At 36.1% G+C, this 19,092-nt stretch overlaps 2 protein-coding genes across 14 annotated transcripts in view; one reads left to right on the plus strand and one right to left on the minus strand.

Moving 5' to 3' along the window:
- Window positions 1-19,092, plus strand: part of SYN2 (synapsin II) — a 143,672-nt gene that overhangs the window by 67,035 nt on the left and 57,545 nt on the right. The window lies entirely within an intron of this gene.
- The window catches only part of TIMP4 (TIMP metallopeptidase inhibitor 4), a 107,527-nt gene that overhangs the window by 800 nt on the left and 87,635 nt on the right, over window positions 1-19,092 (minus strand). For all 12 annotated transcript variants that reach the window (XM_048957755.1, XM_048957761.1, XM_048957760.1 and 9 more), the window contains 3 exons: window positions 4,486-4,583; window positions 876-990; window positions 109-233 (listed from right to left, as the gene is read on the minus strand). In XM_048957755.1, the coding sequence (XP_048813712.1) occupies window positions 109-233; window positions 876-990; window positions 4,486-4,583 (338 nt within the window). The remainder of the gene's footprint in view (window positions 1-108; window positions 234-875; window positions 991-4,485; window positions 4,584-19,092) is intronic.

Below are 19,092 nucleotides of genomic sequence, written 5' to 3' on the forward strand. Positions count from 1 at the left end.
GAAGGTTTCTAAAAGAACAGTAAAATACATGGTGTATTCCACCAGTGAAAAATGCTCTTTCCTGAAAGGTGAGCTCCACCACTAAGGAGTATTTTGTTCTATACTTACTTTGCAGCCACAGCCCATTTGATATCTCTGATTAAGACTCTTCTTTTGAGACAAGGATAAATCATCCCATGGTTCAATGTAGTTGCATAAATGGATGAGGACTTTACCATCATTTAAAATCTGGCCTACAGCATGGGAAATAAGGAAAATAAGGCAAGCGAATGAAACTGTTTTCTAAATACTGAACTAAATTGAAGTTGAAAGTTTGTAACAAAATGCACCAAATTCATACTTCACAGTTCTTTCAGTGAATTTTATTTAAAATGTCACAGTTATCCTCCTGAATAGATGCTAAAGATTTAACAAGGACATTTCTCAAAAGATGCTGATAATCTGCAAACAAGGGATGGATGTAAATGAGCTAATATCTTGGACAAGATTACAGGACTCTATAGGTATAAATCTGCAGTTACAACACCAAATGTGGCATAATTTAGGTATGGGTTGTCTCACTATGTACATTTGCATTCATAGGAAAACTGGTACTGTTGCTTTTAAATGAATAATGATGGTGATGCATAGCTCCTATTTACTAACTGCATAGTTACTGGCTTCAGCTTCCTCTGAAACTGTTTTAAGATCTTCAGATAAAGGATGGAAAACATGTAAGATCGCACATTAACTACAGCTTTATACAACTTGCCCATTTAATTCTTTTTGTATTAATTAGCACGGAAATTTATAGGGTTTTTTTCAAAGTTGGTGAAATTTGACATTCAGCAGTTACTTTTTTTTTTAATACGTACATTAGTTTTGTTGTGTTTTACCTGTCAAAAGGTACTGTTTTTTGTTGTTTGCTTCTAGTTTCACTCCACAGAGTGATGAATCAAAGGGGGTATAGACATACTGGACATCCTTGAGCTTTTCAAATCCTTTAAACATCTGAAAATTATCAGAAAGTGAAAGTCAGAGGGGGGAAAAGAAACATGAAAAACCATTGCAAGCAACAACTGAAATAATTATATGGTGCATCTTTTGGAAAAAAAGGCTCTGAAGTTTGAATTTCTATGAGAAAATACCAACCATTAGGCCCCATCTCCACATAAAATGAATTGTCTGTTATTTTAGAAGGATGTTAGGCCTTAAAAAAAAAATCATTTCAAAATCTGATTTTCTAAGTGTTTTAAATGGCTCTCTAAAGCTTTCTCTTCGCATGATATTCTACTCACGTCTCTCATTAAATGGAATAAAAGGGACACAGCACTCATCTTAAACAAAGTGCTGCAGTGTTGAATCTTTAAAGATGAAAAAATTACTGCATGGAAGATCTTATCTTGATCAGTGTAATGGTGTGCAAATTCAAGAACATAAATCGTGCTAGGAAATGGAGCACTTTTCCTATATTCTGTCAGTAAAGAATACCATTTTTCCACATCCAGTTGATAATTTTGCCCAACGCAACCTTCTCTAAGAACTGTTAGAAAATGGGAGCTAGCTCTTAGAATTTCAATCCTGCAGCACCAACATGGATAGGTTCAGAACTAAAGCCCATGCAGTGGTCAGATTGTCTGCTCCCTAATCAACAATTCCAGTTATGGCTAAGAGAGCTATTAAAAGACAGAAACAAAATTAGTTATTTCTAAATGTGAGAAGGAACCGTAAGATGCTAATCAACTTCAGAATGCCTGTCATCACCTAGTATGACATAACTGAAGCCCCAGCACTCCGTGGGCCCCGTTTCGTTACATCATGCTGTGTGTTGACAGCTGTGGACAATTGCAAGGTTCACAGCTCTCATGGGCAAGCTCTCTCTGTTGCAGCTGGTGTCCCTGGAAAATATGTTCATATTACTCAATTTCTCTCAGGAGATTTAAATAGTACAGAGTGCTACAAAATGCACAGTAATATGTTAGGTTTTTTTTGAAGCCTTTTTTATAGAATGGTAAAAATAGTCAAAGGTGTTGTCATTGCTCTTCCCGTCCAAAAACATTAGGCACTCATTTGGAATACTTAGTAAAAGAAGAAAACATAATCAAAAGAAAAAAAAATCCAGAATAGCAGCTAAAAACAAACAAAAACAAACAAAAAAACCCAGCATCCTGCACAGAGCTACAGTGAAAGTAATAGAAAATGTATGTAATGACGATGGACAATGTGCTTACTTTCATTAGATAGAAGCCAAATGTAAACGATCTTCTCAACAAGATAAAGAAGCAGAAACAGGTCCTGTGCTGCAGGGAATCTGCCTCAGAGCTAAAGCAGAGCTCCAATTGGAGCCCCAGGCCTTCCTCACTCCCCATAGAAGTCTTTAATTCCTGTCACCTTTGGAACTGGAATCCCTTGCGTACACTTAAATCCACCTTATTTGAGGTATATTAGACACAGAAGCCCTCATCAGGCTGTCTGTTTGTTACTTTTGTCTATGATATTCCAGCTCTGATTGATTTCTGGTTTTGAGATTTGTTAAACCATTTAAGTTTTTACCCTTCTGTTTAGTTAAGTAAATTGTATTTGATCTTCTCTGTCATTTTCTCCCAACTTCTTGAAAGTGTGGATGCTTTCTGAGTAAATGCCTAGGATGGCTTGACCCAGTTCTACCTTGTGATATAATGCATTTACATCTGATGTTCTGGTAGGACTTTATTGAAGAAAAATACGCAGAGGAATAGAACAGAAAGATGTGTACTTAATAACTAGTTTGTATGGATACTGGCAGTGTCCTGCTGAGCTATGTAACAGATCAGTACACTGCTATTGCTTTAAGATTTTAGAATACTTTCTTAAAAGACTTTGTGTTACTTTCAGGATCTGAGACATGTTTCCATTATAACAATTACACTCTTCTATCTTCTTTGTTTTCTGAGGCTTTTCAGCCATATGAGGGCTTCTTTTCCTAGCTTTCAAACAATGCATAGCTACAAAGTATACATATTGTTATGTTTAGTTACCAGCTCAAACACCATCTCATGCTCCCACTGTGCACAGACCCTGCCCTTCTGTACATGAAGTCAACTTAATTATTTCAGAAGGATTGCATCCATGCAGCTTGTGTGGAACATGTGTAGTAACTCTGCGTATATACCAGTTTCACTTGGTAAAAGGTGTTGATTTCATGTAGAACATTGATATCTTGGGCATTACTTCACTATGATAACATAGGACAAAATATTGCTAACTCCAATAGTGCTGTTTTTATATTCAGGTGGCTCCACAGAATACACATGATTAGCAGGTCAATAATAATGCTATGAAAACAGATATTCAGCCTGCATATAAATCATGTATTTTCTTCTCAGTTTAATGTAATGCTGTAAATATTATCACCATGGAAGAAAATGAAATAAATTGAAAATATGTGTGGCTTTTAAACAGGCCGCCTCATATATAAGAAATGAATAAAGCCATCAGTGCTCATTTTTAGTATTTCTAAAAATGAATAACAAAATCATACTGAATATTTCTGTCCAGAAATATTTATCCTTTAATTCTAAGCCAAAAATATTGGTTTTAAAATAGCAGGAATATATGTTTGATAACCGTAATAGCACAAAACAGTCATGCTAACGCTACATGTCAAATTGCCCAGTGAATAATACAAAAGGAACATTTTCCCAATTTACAGTTGAAATAAAATGTAATCTCCGCAGGTTCTGTGAAAATGACAAATTCTTCATCACGGAACTAAATAACTGGAAGAACTCTACTAAACCTAATGGTGATTTTTGAACAGTAAGATGTTGACGTGCATTTAGTTTTGCTAGCACTTCTGTAACATTACACAGCCTTATATCTCATTAAAATCTTTAGAAACAATTAAAAAGATTATACAATATGATAGATAAAGAACATTAATGAAAGCATGCCCTTACTGGAGCTAAAAAAAATAAAGGGAAAAATCCTACGAGATTCCCAATCATTTTATTTTGTGCACTCCCATTTACTCTCTTAGCAGCATTCACACAAATTGATTCTTCAGTGAATAGCAGGGAAGGAATTCTGCTTCTGCATATGTCCGTATTCGCTAGTGAAAAGCCCTTTCTATTTCAGCCGGAAATGCTTTCCTGTGCTCAGAAAGTTTGTTTCAGCCAGTCAGAGTTGCAATACCATAATGCAACATAAGTGGCCAGAAAATAGGCAAATGCAGTCAATACTCATAAATTTAAGTACATTTTCATATAGCCTTCATAAAGCAATTTTGAATAAGAAAAATTGTTTAAAAATGTGCTCATTTAGCAAGTAGATGCTTCTCTGATATTCTTATCTCTTTTTTTTCCTTTTTTTTTTTCAACCCTACTCTTAATCCTGTGTAGTTCACCTACGTCCATCCTTGAAACCAGCTGGATCCTTTTCCAGCTTTAAGCATTTGGAACTAAATTGTAGCAATATACAGAGGTTATCAGTATTGAACTTCAAATTTAGCTGAGTGATTCCATGTACCTTTATTTGTTTGATTTCATACCGGATCATTTTGTGGGTATCGAGAGGATCATCACTGGCAGGAACCACCTTTTCACTGGATATTTTTGCTCGAATCACTGTAATAGAGGGAAAAAGACAGTTTAAATGCAAAGACAGTATTAAATACAAATAATAGCTAAAATTATATTTTTCTTCTATTTTTATTGTTTTTAGCATTTTTATTTACACGTTAGCTAGTAGATGTTAAGCCATGTCAAGCTGAAAATAAAAGTAAATGGTCTGTCCCTTAAGTAAATACCTTTGACAGATATATATTCAATTTCTTAGATATTTTCTGGTATTTAAGGCCAAAATTTTTCAAAGTTGCTTTGAAATGTCAATCCTTGAGTTAAGATATCCTTAAGTAGAGCAAAGCTGCTAAGCTGATTCTGCTTCTGTCTGCTATGGTTCTGGTAATCTGAAATGAGTTACCCCTGAATTTTGATAAAATTGTCCTTCAGGTTGCTAATTACATGTTAAAATCTGTGGTCATGAAATGCAAATATAACAATTGTGTTGCATTCACTTTCCTAAGACCATAGATTTTAGCTTAATTGTATTAGTCTGTAAAATTGAATTATTTTCTTTCTTGACACATTTCACTTATTTCCTATTTTAAGGAAAGGAAGAAATTCTGTGATAGAAAAATAGGTTGTTCTCTTACCTATGTTTGTTTTGTGTCTCTCATCTATATTGTTGAAAATGAACCAAGAATATTTGTCACAGGGAATAAAAGCATACAATAATATGCTGTATTTCATTGAGCCCAAAATTTTTCTAGGGACTTCCACCACCCCAAAATTATTTGTAGTCCAATTCTGGCTTGGTTCTGGATAACTGTTATTTTATCTCCTCTGCTGATGTGCTACTTGTTAGAACAAGCCGTGTCTCCACAGAGAGATAGTGGCAAAGGCCTTAGCAATCAATAATCCAACCCCACCTCTACTCTAGATCTACATTATAATTGTGCAGAGAGATCTATGCAAGGATGTCTGCATTTTTTGAAAGAAGCAGTTGAGTTCCCTCTCTCTGTCATAGCTACGCCTATTCATGCAGGCATCACACAGACCAGAAATCATTCGTCAGCACTAGAACAACTTCCAGACTCCCTGAGATGTTGTTCTAGAGTTTGTCCATTCTTATAGCGAAATCCTCATACTTTTTCTCTTCAGAAAATCAAGCTGATGTAGAGGACATCTTGTTTTGCCATCATGCTCCCTCCCATCCCCAACAAATTTATTCAATAAATTAACTAAAAAAAAAGGAACAAGAAACCCAAACTGCAATTTTTCTTACAGCCAAACAGAGGTCAGTTTCATATAAAAGTGGGCAATTCTCATTTCCTCACTTATTAGCAGAGCAAACTAGATGTAAAAATCAACATGGTGCATATGCTTGCAGCTTCAAAGCTGGAGTTCTCCATCTTTTGGCATGGGGCTCCCTCCTCCCAAGCCATTCAAACGCTTTTAAAGGCCTTTAGACTTACTGATTGGATTGAAAGGAAAGAGCTCTTTAAAGTATGAGCAGCAAATTCTTCATTTCAAATAGTAAGTGGCAGCATCTCTTTAATCATCTTGCAGATGTGTTATGTTCCCACAAATTAACAGTACTTCTAAGTGCTTTGATCTACTTCCAGACAAAAGGTGTTGTGGATTGTTTGTGCTGTACTGATGGAAAGGTCAGATTAGAATCGTGTTCTGTTTGGTGTTGTTTTCCTTCACAGCAATACTTCGTTAGGAAAGGTTTAGGATAAAAAAGTTCATTCAGTAGAAGGTAAGAGGTGAGACCCATAATTTCCTCAGTATCACAACATGTTTTGTATGCAGCAGATATTTTCTTTCATATTCAATGCAAACATATGTGGGATAATTAAAGCTACTTCTCCCCTTTTGCTTAATATTAAAATATTACTGATTTTCATATTTGTACTAAATTCTTGTTACCATGTGACAGGAGCATTACAGGTTGCTCAGAGAGTCTCTATGGCATTATGTAAGGCAGTTTGTCATTATGAGATCTTTTTGTGGGTGAGTAGAGAGAAAAAAAATAAGAAAGAAAGAAAAAGGAAACTTGTTTGTTTAAGAGAGAGCTTCCAGATGGTGGAATTAGATCAAATTGAGATGTATTTTTTTTTAAATGACAAGAAAGTTTTTATGTTAAAGGATGTCTAAATCTTTAGTTACTTTGGTTTTACATTTCTCCTGAAATGAGATTCAAGCACATACAGATCTTTGGGAGCCTTTTAATCCTCCTTATTTTTTTCTGTTCTTTGATTTTTTTATTTTTTTCAATCAGTCCTTTAGCTGTCTCCTAAAACCTCTGATTCATGTGGTTGCTTCTGTTTTTAACCACAAGCACTTCCTGATTTAGCATTCTTGGGCTCAACCATCTCCTTTTCACTCATGGTTCAGAGAGTGGTTATAACTTAAGATTCCTCCTTGTCTGTAGTTCTTTTCAATAAATGGTTTCAACTGTACCATTGCTGGGTTGGCTTCTCTACTTGGCTGAGAATAACCTCTGCATGTTTAGGGTAATAATTTCATTTTATCTCACTGATGGCTGTTGGTTCCATATGAGAAATTCCACATGAAATGCATGTGCATTGGTTTTGTATTTTAATGCCAATAATTCAGTCTGCCTCAAATTTGTTCCACATTAAAAATATAGGATGCATTTCTGGAGACATTCATGCTAATATTTCAGTAGTGCGAGGCTGCACTTATGCAGTGCTCCCAGGTTTTGTAACTCATGGTATTTTAAGAAATATTTTGTGTTTTAAGAAATGTTTTGTAGCTGAAAGCTGTGTTAGGTAACTGAAATAGAAAGAAAGGAATGTGAGCAAAGCTATGCAGGGGGTCAGTTAGAGCCTCAAAACAACAATCCTGATGGTAGCTATTGGCTCCCACTATGATGAGTCCATACTGTCAAGTTGCTGCCCCTCTGAGCAACTGCTGTGTTTATTGCTAGGGTCATAGCATATTGCAGTTACAGGAGGGCACTGTTCTATTTAGTAAATCAGCTTAGCTACTGCATGTGTATGATTAGATATTTATTAATAATATTTTTCTTCCTCCTTTCCTAAATAATAACATTTCTCAATCATTTCTACATCAATGAATGGTAATTTTGAACTGCATAATGGACAGAACTTACTTAGAATAACATCAGATATATTTTTGTTTAAACAGTAAGGAAAGAAGTGTTGGATTTTATATAAATGCAGGTGTGTTCAAAGTTAAAAAGTTAGGCATTAACCATGTCTTTTCTAATACTCTGTGGTTTCTCTCTGAAATCAGGTACAGTAATTGTTTACATGTATACAAATGTTACCATCACCTCATCTAATAGAAGGCATTTTATGTTCATTCACTTTTAAATATATAAACCTAATAATAAATTTAAAATAACACAGTGGCCAAGAAGAGTGTCAATTCTAAGGATGGCCAGATATGGAGGCAGACACTTGGAGCTCTGAAAACTTTTATCATCTCATTGTTCTCTACGAATGCTATAGCTGAACTCCCTGGACAAAGTTATCAAGATCACAGTAATCTGAGACATATACACTAGCATTTAGTTATCTTATTGAAGTTGGACTTAGTTCAGTAATTTTGTTTCTGGGCTATAATTTCCAGAAGACTGAACTATTTTTCTTCTGATTAAAATAATAATAATAATAATTGTAAAGGCAATTGGAATAGCAGTAGATGTACTTATCTAATTATAGAAATATCCACAGAGTGAGGAAAATAGGTAGCTACACCCTTCTCAGATGTTAGGGCAAGAAAACGGACATGAGCTGCAACTAGAAAAACTGCAACTTAGAAAAACAAACGGGAAAACTACAGTGAGGTGTAGAAGGGGTGGTTGATGTACACAAATATTCAGAGGTATGGTAAAAAATAATTTACAAGGAAAAGAAAAGGAGAGAAAAGGGTGTGGGAGGTGGAGAGAAAAGGGAGAGGGAAGTGAAAGAGCTCTCCCCTATGGCCAGACAAGAAGGGAAGTGACAATATCTGAAACAAATGTCCAGCCTGGATCCCAGTGCAGCTGGTAGTGATAATCACTCCTGTGATAATTTTCCCATGGTAAAAGTAGTTGTCTATAAGACCTTCCTGCTTGATAATATTACTGATAGTGATATAATGATATAGGTGACAATAAATGGAGCGTGCAGTAATCAGGAGCAGATGTTGCACGCTGACTGGTTGGGGGTTATGTTGTTGTATCACGTTTCTCTAAATAACTGTTACCTACTTTGTCATTCCCTGCTTAGTTCAAAGCTAAACTGAACATCAAAACTGGTAAGCGCAAGTCTTGTGCTCGTTATGGTGCCTTCTGTAAGAATTTGTCACGCCAAGAGCAGCAGGGTTTGCAGTTGCAAAGGCAAAAGAATGGCAGTGTAAGCCCAGAACAACAGAATGAGAAAGGGAAAATTCTGAAAATTCGTTTAATTTTCTAAAATTTGTAGAATGACTTAAAAGCTGTTCTGTCTACCTGATTTCTGATGCCTGAGACCTAAAGCTATTGCCAGATACTGTGGCCCTGGAGCTCTTATAGTGCTCTTGTATTGTCCCCTAGGGAAAGGGAACAAGTGGCAAATGGAACAGAATCCAATTATTTGTATTGTTCTGAGGGTGGTTTGAGGATGGCATTCCAGATATATATGGGAACAGATAAAAGAAAGCATTTAGACTTACATAGAAGAGAAAACAGAATGGTGGTGGTGGTTTGTTTGTTTGTTTTCCCTGAAATTATATAGCAATCCACATATGCAGTATGAATAAAGCAGAATTGTGGACACAAAATATATAAGGAATTGGTAATCCTACATTCAAATGAATTTTTAAGATTAAAAAAGTCCTTTTACCAAAGGAGGAAGGCTTCTTATGAAACATTTTAAAGCAGTTACATTTTGTATTTACGCTCTTTTTGTAATCCCCACTAAGAACTGAAGGTTATCTTCCTTCTTAGTTGGGTATATCAAAGTAGAAATTCCTGATAAATCCTCAGTTTACCTGCTATTAATTCTTATTGATGCCAATACAAATCTGGACTACCTGATAAAGTTATGCCTGTCTGTTTTTAAGAACCTAGGCTCCTCACTTAAATTAACTGTAAAAGCAGGGACCTTGTCTGCTGCTCTTTAATGACCCCAACTAATAATTAATACTATCCAGTGCCAGTATCATAATAATAATGGTATGGTTTAAAACATTGCCCTTATCCTGCAGTGTTTAAGGCCTTTTAAAAGTGAGTCCTTTTACAGTGCATATTCTGGTTTCTTGGTTCATGCTGAAGGATCTGCCAAATAACATCTCATAAAAATGCCATTTTTATCCTGTTCCCATTTATAATTTCCTTCATTTCTCTCTGCTCTTAGTCCAAGAACCTTAACCCTAGTCCTCAGTTCATTTCACATATTTTCAGCTGACATGGCCTATACTGTATGCAAAATAAGACTGAACTGTGTTTTCAAAAACTACTCTATGTTTTATTGCTTCTTTTATTTGGTCTTCAACTTAGAGGCGGTTGAATCCTTTATCTGTATCTACAACAGGTAACCTGAGTTAAATCCAAAGGTACCTTGCACTTCTGAAAATTGGCTCACATTATTTGTGATCTTTCAGAATTCTGTTGTTAGGAATAATCCCTAACTATCCCTAAGAAGAAAACACACTCCTGTTCAGTTTCTTTAAAGAAGATTCTAGAAACCATATGGTCAAGGTTCTGTCTTTTTAAAGCAAAATACATCTATTTCATTCAGTTCTTCTATTTTTTTATGTATACTTTTATAGTTTATGCTGGCCATGATCTTCTTGATGTCAAGCAGTTCCAGAAAGCTATAAACCACTTCTGCCATACTTGTATGATCACTTTACTCTTGATTGCCTTTTTTTTTCTTCTTTTTTAAATAGTTTTAATCTAAATTTGCTGGCCAATATCACCACTCTGAATAAATAGATTAACAAATTTTTTTGCTGTACTGAACTGCCTGGATCCTGGGTTGCGGAGAATAGAATCTGAGTCTAATCTGAAGGAAAAGTGGTGTAATTTGTCAAAATGGCTCACATAGCATTCATGGGAAGTGAAAGATGACTCCTGTATTACAACAGTTGTGCTACCAAATCACTGACAGTAATACCAGTTTGAGATATAACAATTCACCACTCTGAGAATGAATCTGACAGATCTGATATCTGATGCTGTCATGAGCAAAAACTGTATGTTCCATATAGTTTTTGCCTTTCATGCTTACAATGTAGAGGTGTCTGCGACAGTTCTTTTGCAGCATTGATTTCTGAACTATTATTCAAGCCCCTAGTTGTTGCAGACTTCAACAGGGAGAAGGATAATTACCTCAGTATTCAGGTAATCTGTTGAGATGCTCGTTCACCTTTATTGCTTTCTGAGTGGAAAACTAAGATTAAACACCTATACTTTCTGTTGTCGTTTGAGAAGCAAGCACAATGCTCTTGAATAATCTTTAAAAGGCTGAAAAAGAGCAAATGTGTTTAGCAAACAGCTTATCTATCTATCAGTGTAGATTTCAACAAGGCTGATTAGCAAGCAGTTTTGTTTCCAAACAGTGACCTAAGTGAAACCGTTGTGCTGGTTCAATTGTAAAGGGAGTGCAGCAGCAGCAAAACTTGTCCAATACTGAGTGAAACTCAAAACATCTTTTCCTCTGTGTTTGCATGATGTATTTCTTAAATGTAATTACGCATTGTTAATAATCCCTTTTTCCACAATTCCTAGAACAAAAGGCAAGGAATCTATATTTCATAAGATGTCTGTATTTGATAGGATGTGAACACAGCCTTTTCCTGCTTTGTATTTCCATTAATAAATGTTCACAACCATCTATAAAGTAATTAAATCAGTGGCACCATCATCGACTGAAACACACTTTGTAAACATGACAAGAAAGAAAACAGAACTTGATAGACTGTTGGGACACAGAGGCTTTGGATCTGTACCCACACATCTTGTTGAACAATATAATTATAGCAGTCTTTGTCCTCTACTGTATGGAAATGCTCTACAGGAGCGTAGCCTTGTTTTGTTTATGCTTCCAGTGGCCTGAGAAGGTAAAAGTGTGGTGAGATAACAGTATTATATGAACAAAAAAATCAAGTCCTTCTACTAAAATTTTATCACTTGGTGTGAAGGAACCCCAGGGAGATTTTTGAAAGGGAAGTTCAATTTAAAACTCAAGAACTGAGCCAAACCTGAGTTCTATTAATCCAATGTAAAATAGAAAACAGAGAGAAAAAGATGATGGATAAACCTGTATTTTGTAAAATTGAGGGCCAAGATCACATGATCTAATTTAATATTAGCAATATTAATATTGCTAACAATTATGGTTGTTCTAACCAATTAATATTGCTGCTGTGTAAATGTTTTGGTTACACCTTTTTTCTTCAGATGATGAACTACAATTTTTTAATATCATTCACTGTTATTCATGGTGTTTTTGTTGAGAAAAAACAGAGCATTCCAAAACTCACCTTGAAAAATAAATACATATACTTCTGGAGACTATAAATCAGAAACAAATCATTGTTTTATCGCTATTTCATATGGATATTAATTTGCACCGATTATCAACTTTTTCAACATAAATGCTCTGCAGACTTTGATTGTTCTTTTGTGTTTTATTAGTGGTTGTGCTGGTCTGCATCTAAAATGCATTTCTTTTGAAGCTCATTAGGACTTTCTGGTAGGGCAGCACTTTGTGAGTCTCTGTGTGTTTCTGGCTTGGGATGCAAAAATTCCTTGTGTTGAAGAGAAGAGTTGATTTAGTTTGGCTTCCTTGTTAAACCAGATTATGCAGTCCTTTTATTATTATTATCAGAAGAATATATTCAGTTTGTAAGAGTGAGGTTTTCATAAATGTTCAAATGGAAGAGGTGATTTTTTTAACAGATATGCACTAGTCTTAACTTATTTATTACATAAAAAACTGCATGATTTCCTAATGTTGTTCAAGGTCACTTTTATTTTTCTGCACTGTTTTTACAGCTGCTTCTCATGTTACCAGAAATATTTCTTTCTACTTCACAAGCCTCAAATACCACATCATTTGACTAGTAATCAACATCTGCCTAATTTCAGCTGAAGAATAACACTCTCTTTATGCTCTGAAGTCTGTAGAACAACATACATCATGTTATTGTAGATTTCCATTCATGGCTGCATACCTCTTCCTCCATGCGGAAGAAACCCTGTACTGCTGAAACGCTTTTTAATGAGAAAGTTAGGGATTAAAATTGTTAGATTAATAGGATTAAGAATCTGGCCGTATTTTACGGTCTGTTTTATATTATTAGTCATTGTTCATAAGCTTGCATTTTGTTTTCCACACAGTGTATGCAGGATGATTTTGAAATCATGGGTTTTAATTTCTTGTCCCTATAATGTACAGTTTTAAATAAAAATAACATAGTTGCTGAATTATCCTATCTTGCACTGAGGTCAGCAATAAGTTGGTATTACTGAGTTACTTTTAAATCAGTGAACTGCAATAATTGTGAGTTTTTATCTCTTGGCAAAACACTCAATTAGCTCAGTTGTATTTTTTTCCACTAACGTGTAATTATTTTATAGTCATCACTTATGCTCTAATTGACAAGAGTTTTGTGGATACGTCTCTTTAAAATTCTGTCCTGGTGCTCACTATTTCATGATGCCACCTCATTTTACAGCTTCAGCTTTAAAGCTGTCAGGAGTGCTGCCATGAAAATGTTCAATGAGCAAAGGAGAAGAGAGTGACAGCATTTTTCCAGACTGAGCCCCCATTTTTCATGCTTTAATGGCAGGACTCAGAAGAACATTTACAGCAGATTGGAAATTATTTCTTAAAGTTGCATGTCGCTGATAATGCAGTCTTACACTGTGATTTGGAAAGAGAGTAAGGAAATAAGCTGGGCTGGAATTTTGAATTAAGTTCTCAAAACGTTTGTTTCTGTCTTAAAAACTGAAGTAGGTCTAAGGTTATTTGTAGCTGCTTCTGTTACTATCTCTTACTTCCAACAGAAAATACTTTACCTAGCTAGTGAAGGAAACTTCACTTATATTCTGCCAAATGTTGTCTGTAAGTGGAAGGAATTAAGTACTGTCATTTATCCTTACTTGTGAGGGTATTCAGGAACAATTAGCCTGTTCCAGCCTGGGCAAATTAACACGTAGCTTCAGGCACAATGATTCTGTAAATCTCTCTGTTCTTAGTCTCTGATAAACTCAGAAGATTGTTCTTCTGCTTCCCCATGGCAGCACTTAAACAATTCAATGAGCACGAATGTTGGAGTACTTTATTAAATATTCTGCAAAGATTGGTACAGATGCATGTAGTTGTAAGCAGTCATTTGCAGCACGGCATCTTCACAATCAGAGCTGCAATCCACTGCTGGAAAATTCACGTCTTCTTTTTGTATTTTAGAAAGCATTTTGACGTTTGGGGCTCCTGATGCCAAGAAACCAACATGTACCACAGTTATAACTTATTCTAATACATAGGCATTCACATCTTTGAATGGTTGCAGACCATTTTTAATTTAAGAGCTTCACTCTAAGTGATGTAGGAGCTATTTAAAACTAAATAACTTCCTAGGACTTAGGTAGTGTAGAATTTTAAAAGCTTAATTTCAGATATTATGTGTATGAAAGTAAGCATAGCAGACAATTAAAAAAGTTACTATGTATTTATTTCATGTTTATAGAAGAAAAGAAACATATCCCCCTTGTTTAACTGATATTGGCAGGACATTGCACACCTTTAAGATGACAATAATCTCTAGCTGCTTTTTTTTGGCTTGTTTTTAGATAATTCAATGGTTAATGTAATAAAACTCTTTCAGTGGCTTGCTCTTTCAATGGCAGTGATACAAATAGCCTCAAATCTTCTTTTCCTCTAATACTTCTTTTCAAGAAGCATGCTCAGGTGCTGTGCTTTTCCTATCATTTGGATGTGTATTTTTTCAAGGAAGAGAGAGAATTAGAATTGATAAAGCCCAGTACATAATTTCTCTAATCAAACTTACAATTCCTTGAACAGAAATTCAGCTTTCATTTTTTCATTTTTGCTAATTCTTTCCAGTCAGTTCTGATTTATTCTCTAAATATACCTATGCATTTTTATCATCGATTTTCACTCTAGAGGCAGAACATTCACACTCAGCAAGTTTGCTGATGATACAAAGCTTTGGGGAGTGCTACCATTCAGTAACACCTGGAAAGTTGGGAGAGTTGGGCAGGGCAGAATCTGGTGAGGTTTAACATGAGCAAGCGTAGATTCCTGCATCTGGGGAGGAATAACTGCATGCATCAGTACAGGTTAGGGTCTGAGCTGCTGGAGGTGAGCTTTGCAGGGAAGGACCTCGGAAGGTCCTAATGGACAACAGGTCGGCCATGAGCCAGCCTGTGACCAGGAAGGATCCTGAGGTGCATTAAAAAGAGCATGGCCAGCAGGTTGAGGGAGCTGATCCTCCCTTCTACTCTGCCCTGGTGAGGCCAAGTTTAGAATTCTGGGCTCCCCAGTTGAAAATAGAAAGGTATCTCCTGGAAGGAGTCCAGCAAAGGACCACAGTGATGATAAAGGGCCTGGAGCATCTCCTGTATGAGTAAAGGCTGAACAACCTGAGTCTGTTCAGCCTGGGGAAAAGAAGACTGAGAGGGGATCTGATTAATGTTTATAAATATCTAGTTCTCCGATTCTGTGATTGCTATCAAGCAAATAAGATCTGTCTCCATGTCAATAATATGGACAATAATATAAATATATAAATATATAAATACAATACAATTAATATCAATATGACAATATAAAATATAAATACAAATTATATGCCAAGTACTGTGATCTTTCCATGCTATGGAGAAGTCCAAAGATGTTTAGACAGCTCCAAGATACAGACTGTGTGAAGCTCATCTCTGACAGTGAGGTGCCTGAAAGCACAGCCTCTGATTCAGGGATCTACCCAGGGTCTGAAAGAGCCTTCAGTGAGGCCACGCTGTCTATTCTCAAGCAGTGGATTCAGGAGTAGGAATTTGAGCAGCTGAAGGAACTAGGATTGTTTAGTCTGGAGAAGAAGCCCAGGGGAGACATTACTGCTCTCTACAACTCCCTGAAAGGGGACTGTGGTGATGTGGGCCTTTGTCCTCCTCTCCCAGATGATGAGCAATAGAAGAGGGAATGGTCTCTAGTAGCACCAGAGGAGGTTCAATTGGATATTAGGGAAAAGTTCTTCTCTGAAGGAGGAGTCAGGCATCGGAATAGGCTGCCCATTCCTGGAGGCTTTAAAGGAGTGTGTAGATGTGGCACTGAAGGACATGGTTTATTGGGCATGGTGATAATGCATCAGCAGTTGGACTTGAGGAAGTCTTTCCAACCTTAATGATTCTGTGATTCTTTTATATGTGTTGTTTTGTTTTTTTTTATGAGACTGTGGCGTCCGTCTTCAGTGGTCTTTTGTTATGTGATATAGGTATTAACATTTGTGTGAACGTTACAGTGCTTAACACAAAGATTGATTACATAGTTGCTTAATTTTGTGTTACACTGTTCGCAGCAAGTAAACTATGAGACTAAGCATATACTGGGAGCAAGTAACATAGTGAGAACAAAAGTCTCATTTCTCTGTTAGAATTTTTCCCCTTAACTTGGAAGAAGTACTGTCTGCATTTGTAATAGCTTTTCCAAAGCTGATTCTCCCCACGAGGCAAAACTTCTTTTCACTCTAACATTGCACAAATCAAAACACTGCAGTGTGAAACAAAATACAATATTGCAGTGAGGCAAAATAGTGTGGCATTGAACCATCAACTTTTTAATGTGAAATTCAATAATATAGAAATCACGTATTGCAATTTTACCCCCAGATGAACTGATTTTGAAAAATTAATTCTGGTGTATTTAGATTTTTTTAACTTTTATTTTTAAATGTGATTAAAATTTAATATATGATCTGGCACATTTTGCTCACAGTGTTCTGAGATTTTGGGAGGCTTAAAAGGCTGCCAAGCTTCAGCTGTAAAGCTTCCATCATGTTTTGAAATGTGCCACTCGTCTCTAAAGCTGAAAAATTCTTCTCTGAAGCTATATTGTATATTTATGAGGGCTGTTCTGAAACTAATGCCTCCTTATCTTACTCTGGCCCACAATGTCAGAGGGAGATGTTGTTGGTATGGCAGTAGAGGTTCAACCTTCCCACTAATATTCCATTACATTTGATTGCTGTGCTGCATATGGCAGCAGAACAGCAATCTGACAGAATGGTGTCTGACATGAAGTACGTATATAGCAATGGGGTGTAACTGAATTCCTCTATGTGGAAAAAAATGGAACTTGTTGACTTTCATTAATGCTTTCTGAAAGTTTATGGAGACCAAACAGCAGATGTGAGCACAGAGAGGCTGTGGGTGGTGTGTTTCAGCAGTGGCAACAGGATCAGTGGGGCACCTCCACCAGTGCAACTTGTTATGTGCATAGCATGCAGACTTCTGTTAATCACTGGCAAAAAATACAGAGCGAATGGTGGTGACTATGTTGAAAAATATTATTTTATAGCTCTATCAATTGTCTCTATCAAACAGTGTTATTGTGTGTACCTGTTGTAGCTTCCATGGAAATAAATAGGAAGCATTACTTTCAGAGCATTGTATTGAATTTGCAGTTAAGACCTCTTAGTTTTTCAGTTTCTATTGCAGGTGGCACCAATATTCAGTTAAAAATATCATTTTCAATAAGTCTTTAGAGAATGAAATCAGAGTTGATATCAGAATGCAGGCATCAACTGTAAGGATAGGGCACTGGTGTGACCTATCTTAGGAGTGTAAAGTATTTACTTATTTTTCTATTACCCCCATAAAATCTTTCTTTTGCTACAGGGGAGACCACAGTTTGAATTAGAAACAACAGACTTGAGAAAGGAATTAGTCCTCTCTATGTATATAATTTCTCTTCTGGTTGTGTAATTTGATGTGAACATTGGCTTAGAAACGCGCTCATGAATTACTGAAGTCAGTGACAAAAGGGAAATCTTGATAGCATTTGATCAACTCAGTTTCATTCCTGGCTTTCTCCAACATCTCAGAGGACATTTCTTATATCAGCTTGAAACTATGGTGCCTTGCTACTGAATATGAAAAGTTAAACAGCGCATTCTTGTTGTGTTTCATTTCCATAAGTAAAAAGCTTCTTGATTTTTGGTGGGTGTGTACTTAGCATCTACAATTAGTTGTGAAGTACACGGAATTACTATTTGATACACCTTCCATCTCCATTTCAAGCTAAAGTAATCTGCAGAATTGCAGGTGTTCTTTGAGGTTTGAAGACATTCAACGAATTCTAGGAGGATCTTAGAACTACTGAACACAACAGGAATGTATTTCTTTTTCTAACGGAAGATGTGTCTCCATGGCACTAGGCACGTCCAATTGATAGACATTTACCTCTCTTTGAGCTGAAATGTAAGACTATGGAGAAGTTCAGGAGAACTTCTCAGATTTGTACAAAATCACACTCCCTTATGGCTAAGCAGGAGAATAAGCTAACACACAAGTGGCAGGACCAGCATAACACTCACTATTTTCTGTCAGGATCTTCAACCCTATAATTGCTGTTCTTCCTATTGAGGACACCTACATAACAGTTGCAGTACTCTTCACTGATCTCCAATTTCTATTTTATCCAGCACGATACCAGAACCAGAAGCACTCTCTTTTTCTGTGTCTGTCAGAAATCCTATTATTTCTGTCAAGTTACTTAGGCTCTGTGGTAGATATTGAGTATTTATACAGAGTGCAAAGCCACAAAATCCCCCTGACAGAAGAAGGCAAAATGGCACAGTACTAATCATTTGAACAAAAGGAAATTGATAAGAGCTTGTCCCAGAATTGATTCTTTGCCTATTTTTTTTTCTTGGGTATCTCATATAGATGCTAACGCTTCTGAGTGCCTTCGATTTAGGTACTCAAGTAAAACCTACAGATTCCATCCCCTCCACCTTAATCACAAGAGATCCTAAGCAGACTTAAAAAGCTACAGACTTACAGTGAAACTGATAAATAATGCAGTAACTGAATTACTTACCATGCTCAGTAATCCTAGGAGCAAAACTGAGACTTTCTCAGGTTTTACTTAATGTGAAACTTAGAGGCATGGTTTCTTGGTTTTAGTATGTGATAGGTTTTTATTCTGCAAGGAAATACTTGAATGTGTCTATGGGTACACAGATGAATGAACTAAATAAGTGAAAAAGACTGAATAGTCTCAGTAAGAAGCTGGATTAATGTTCAGCTACTAATGATTTTGGTGGGTGAAGAGCCAATCTCTTTGTTTACTGATATTTTGGAAGTACAGATATGTTGTAATTGAAGTACAAATCTTGAAGTACGTGTTTTAATCTTCTTAAATCTTGAAAAGGCATAGGTATAAAATTCTTAATCCTACTAGCAGGAGAGATTTGATGTGTACTACTGCATGGGATACTTAATGGCATGGCCGTTCCCATTTAAGAACTGAGCGGTGCAAAGGACGCAGGTGTGGCTTCAAACCTGCTTTGCTTCCAAAAGGAAGAACAG

Source organism: Lagopus muta, chromosome 11 (assembly GCF_023343835.1).
Source record: "Lagopus muta isolate bLagMut1 chromosome 11, bLagMut1 primary, whole genome shotgun sequence".
Lineage (NCBI taxonomy): Eukaryota > Metazoa > Chordata > Aves > Galliformes > Phasianidae > Lagopus > Lagopus muta.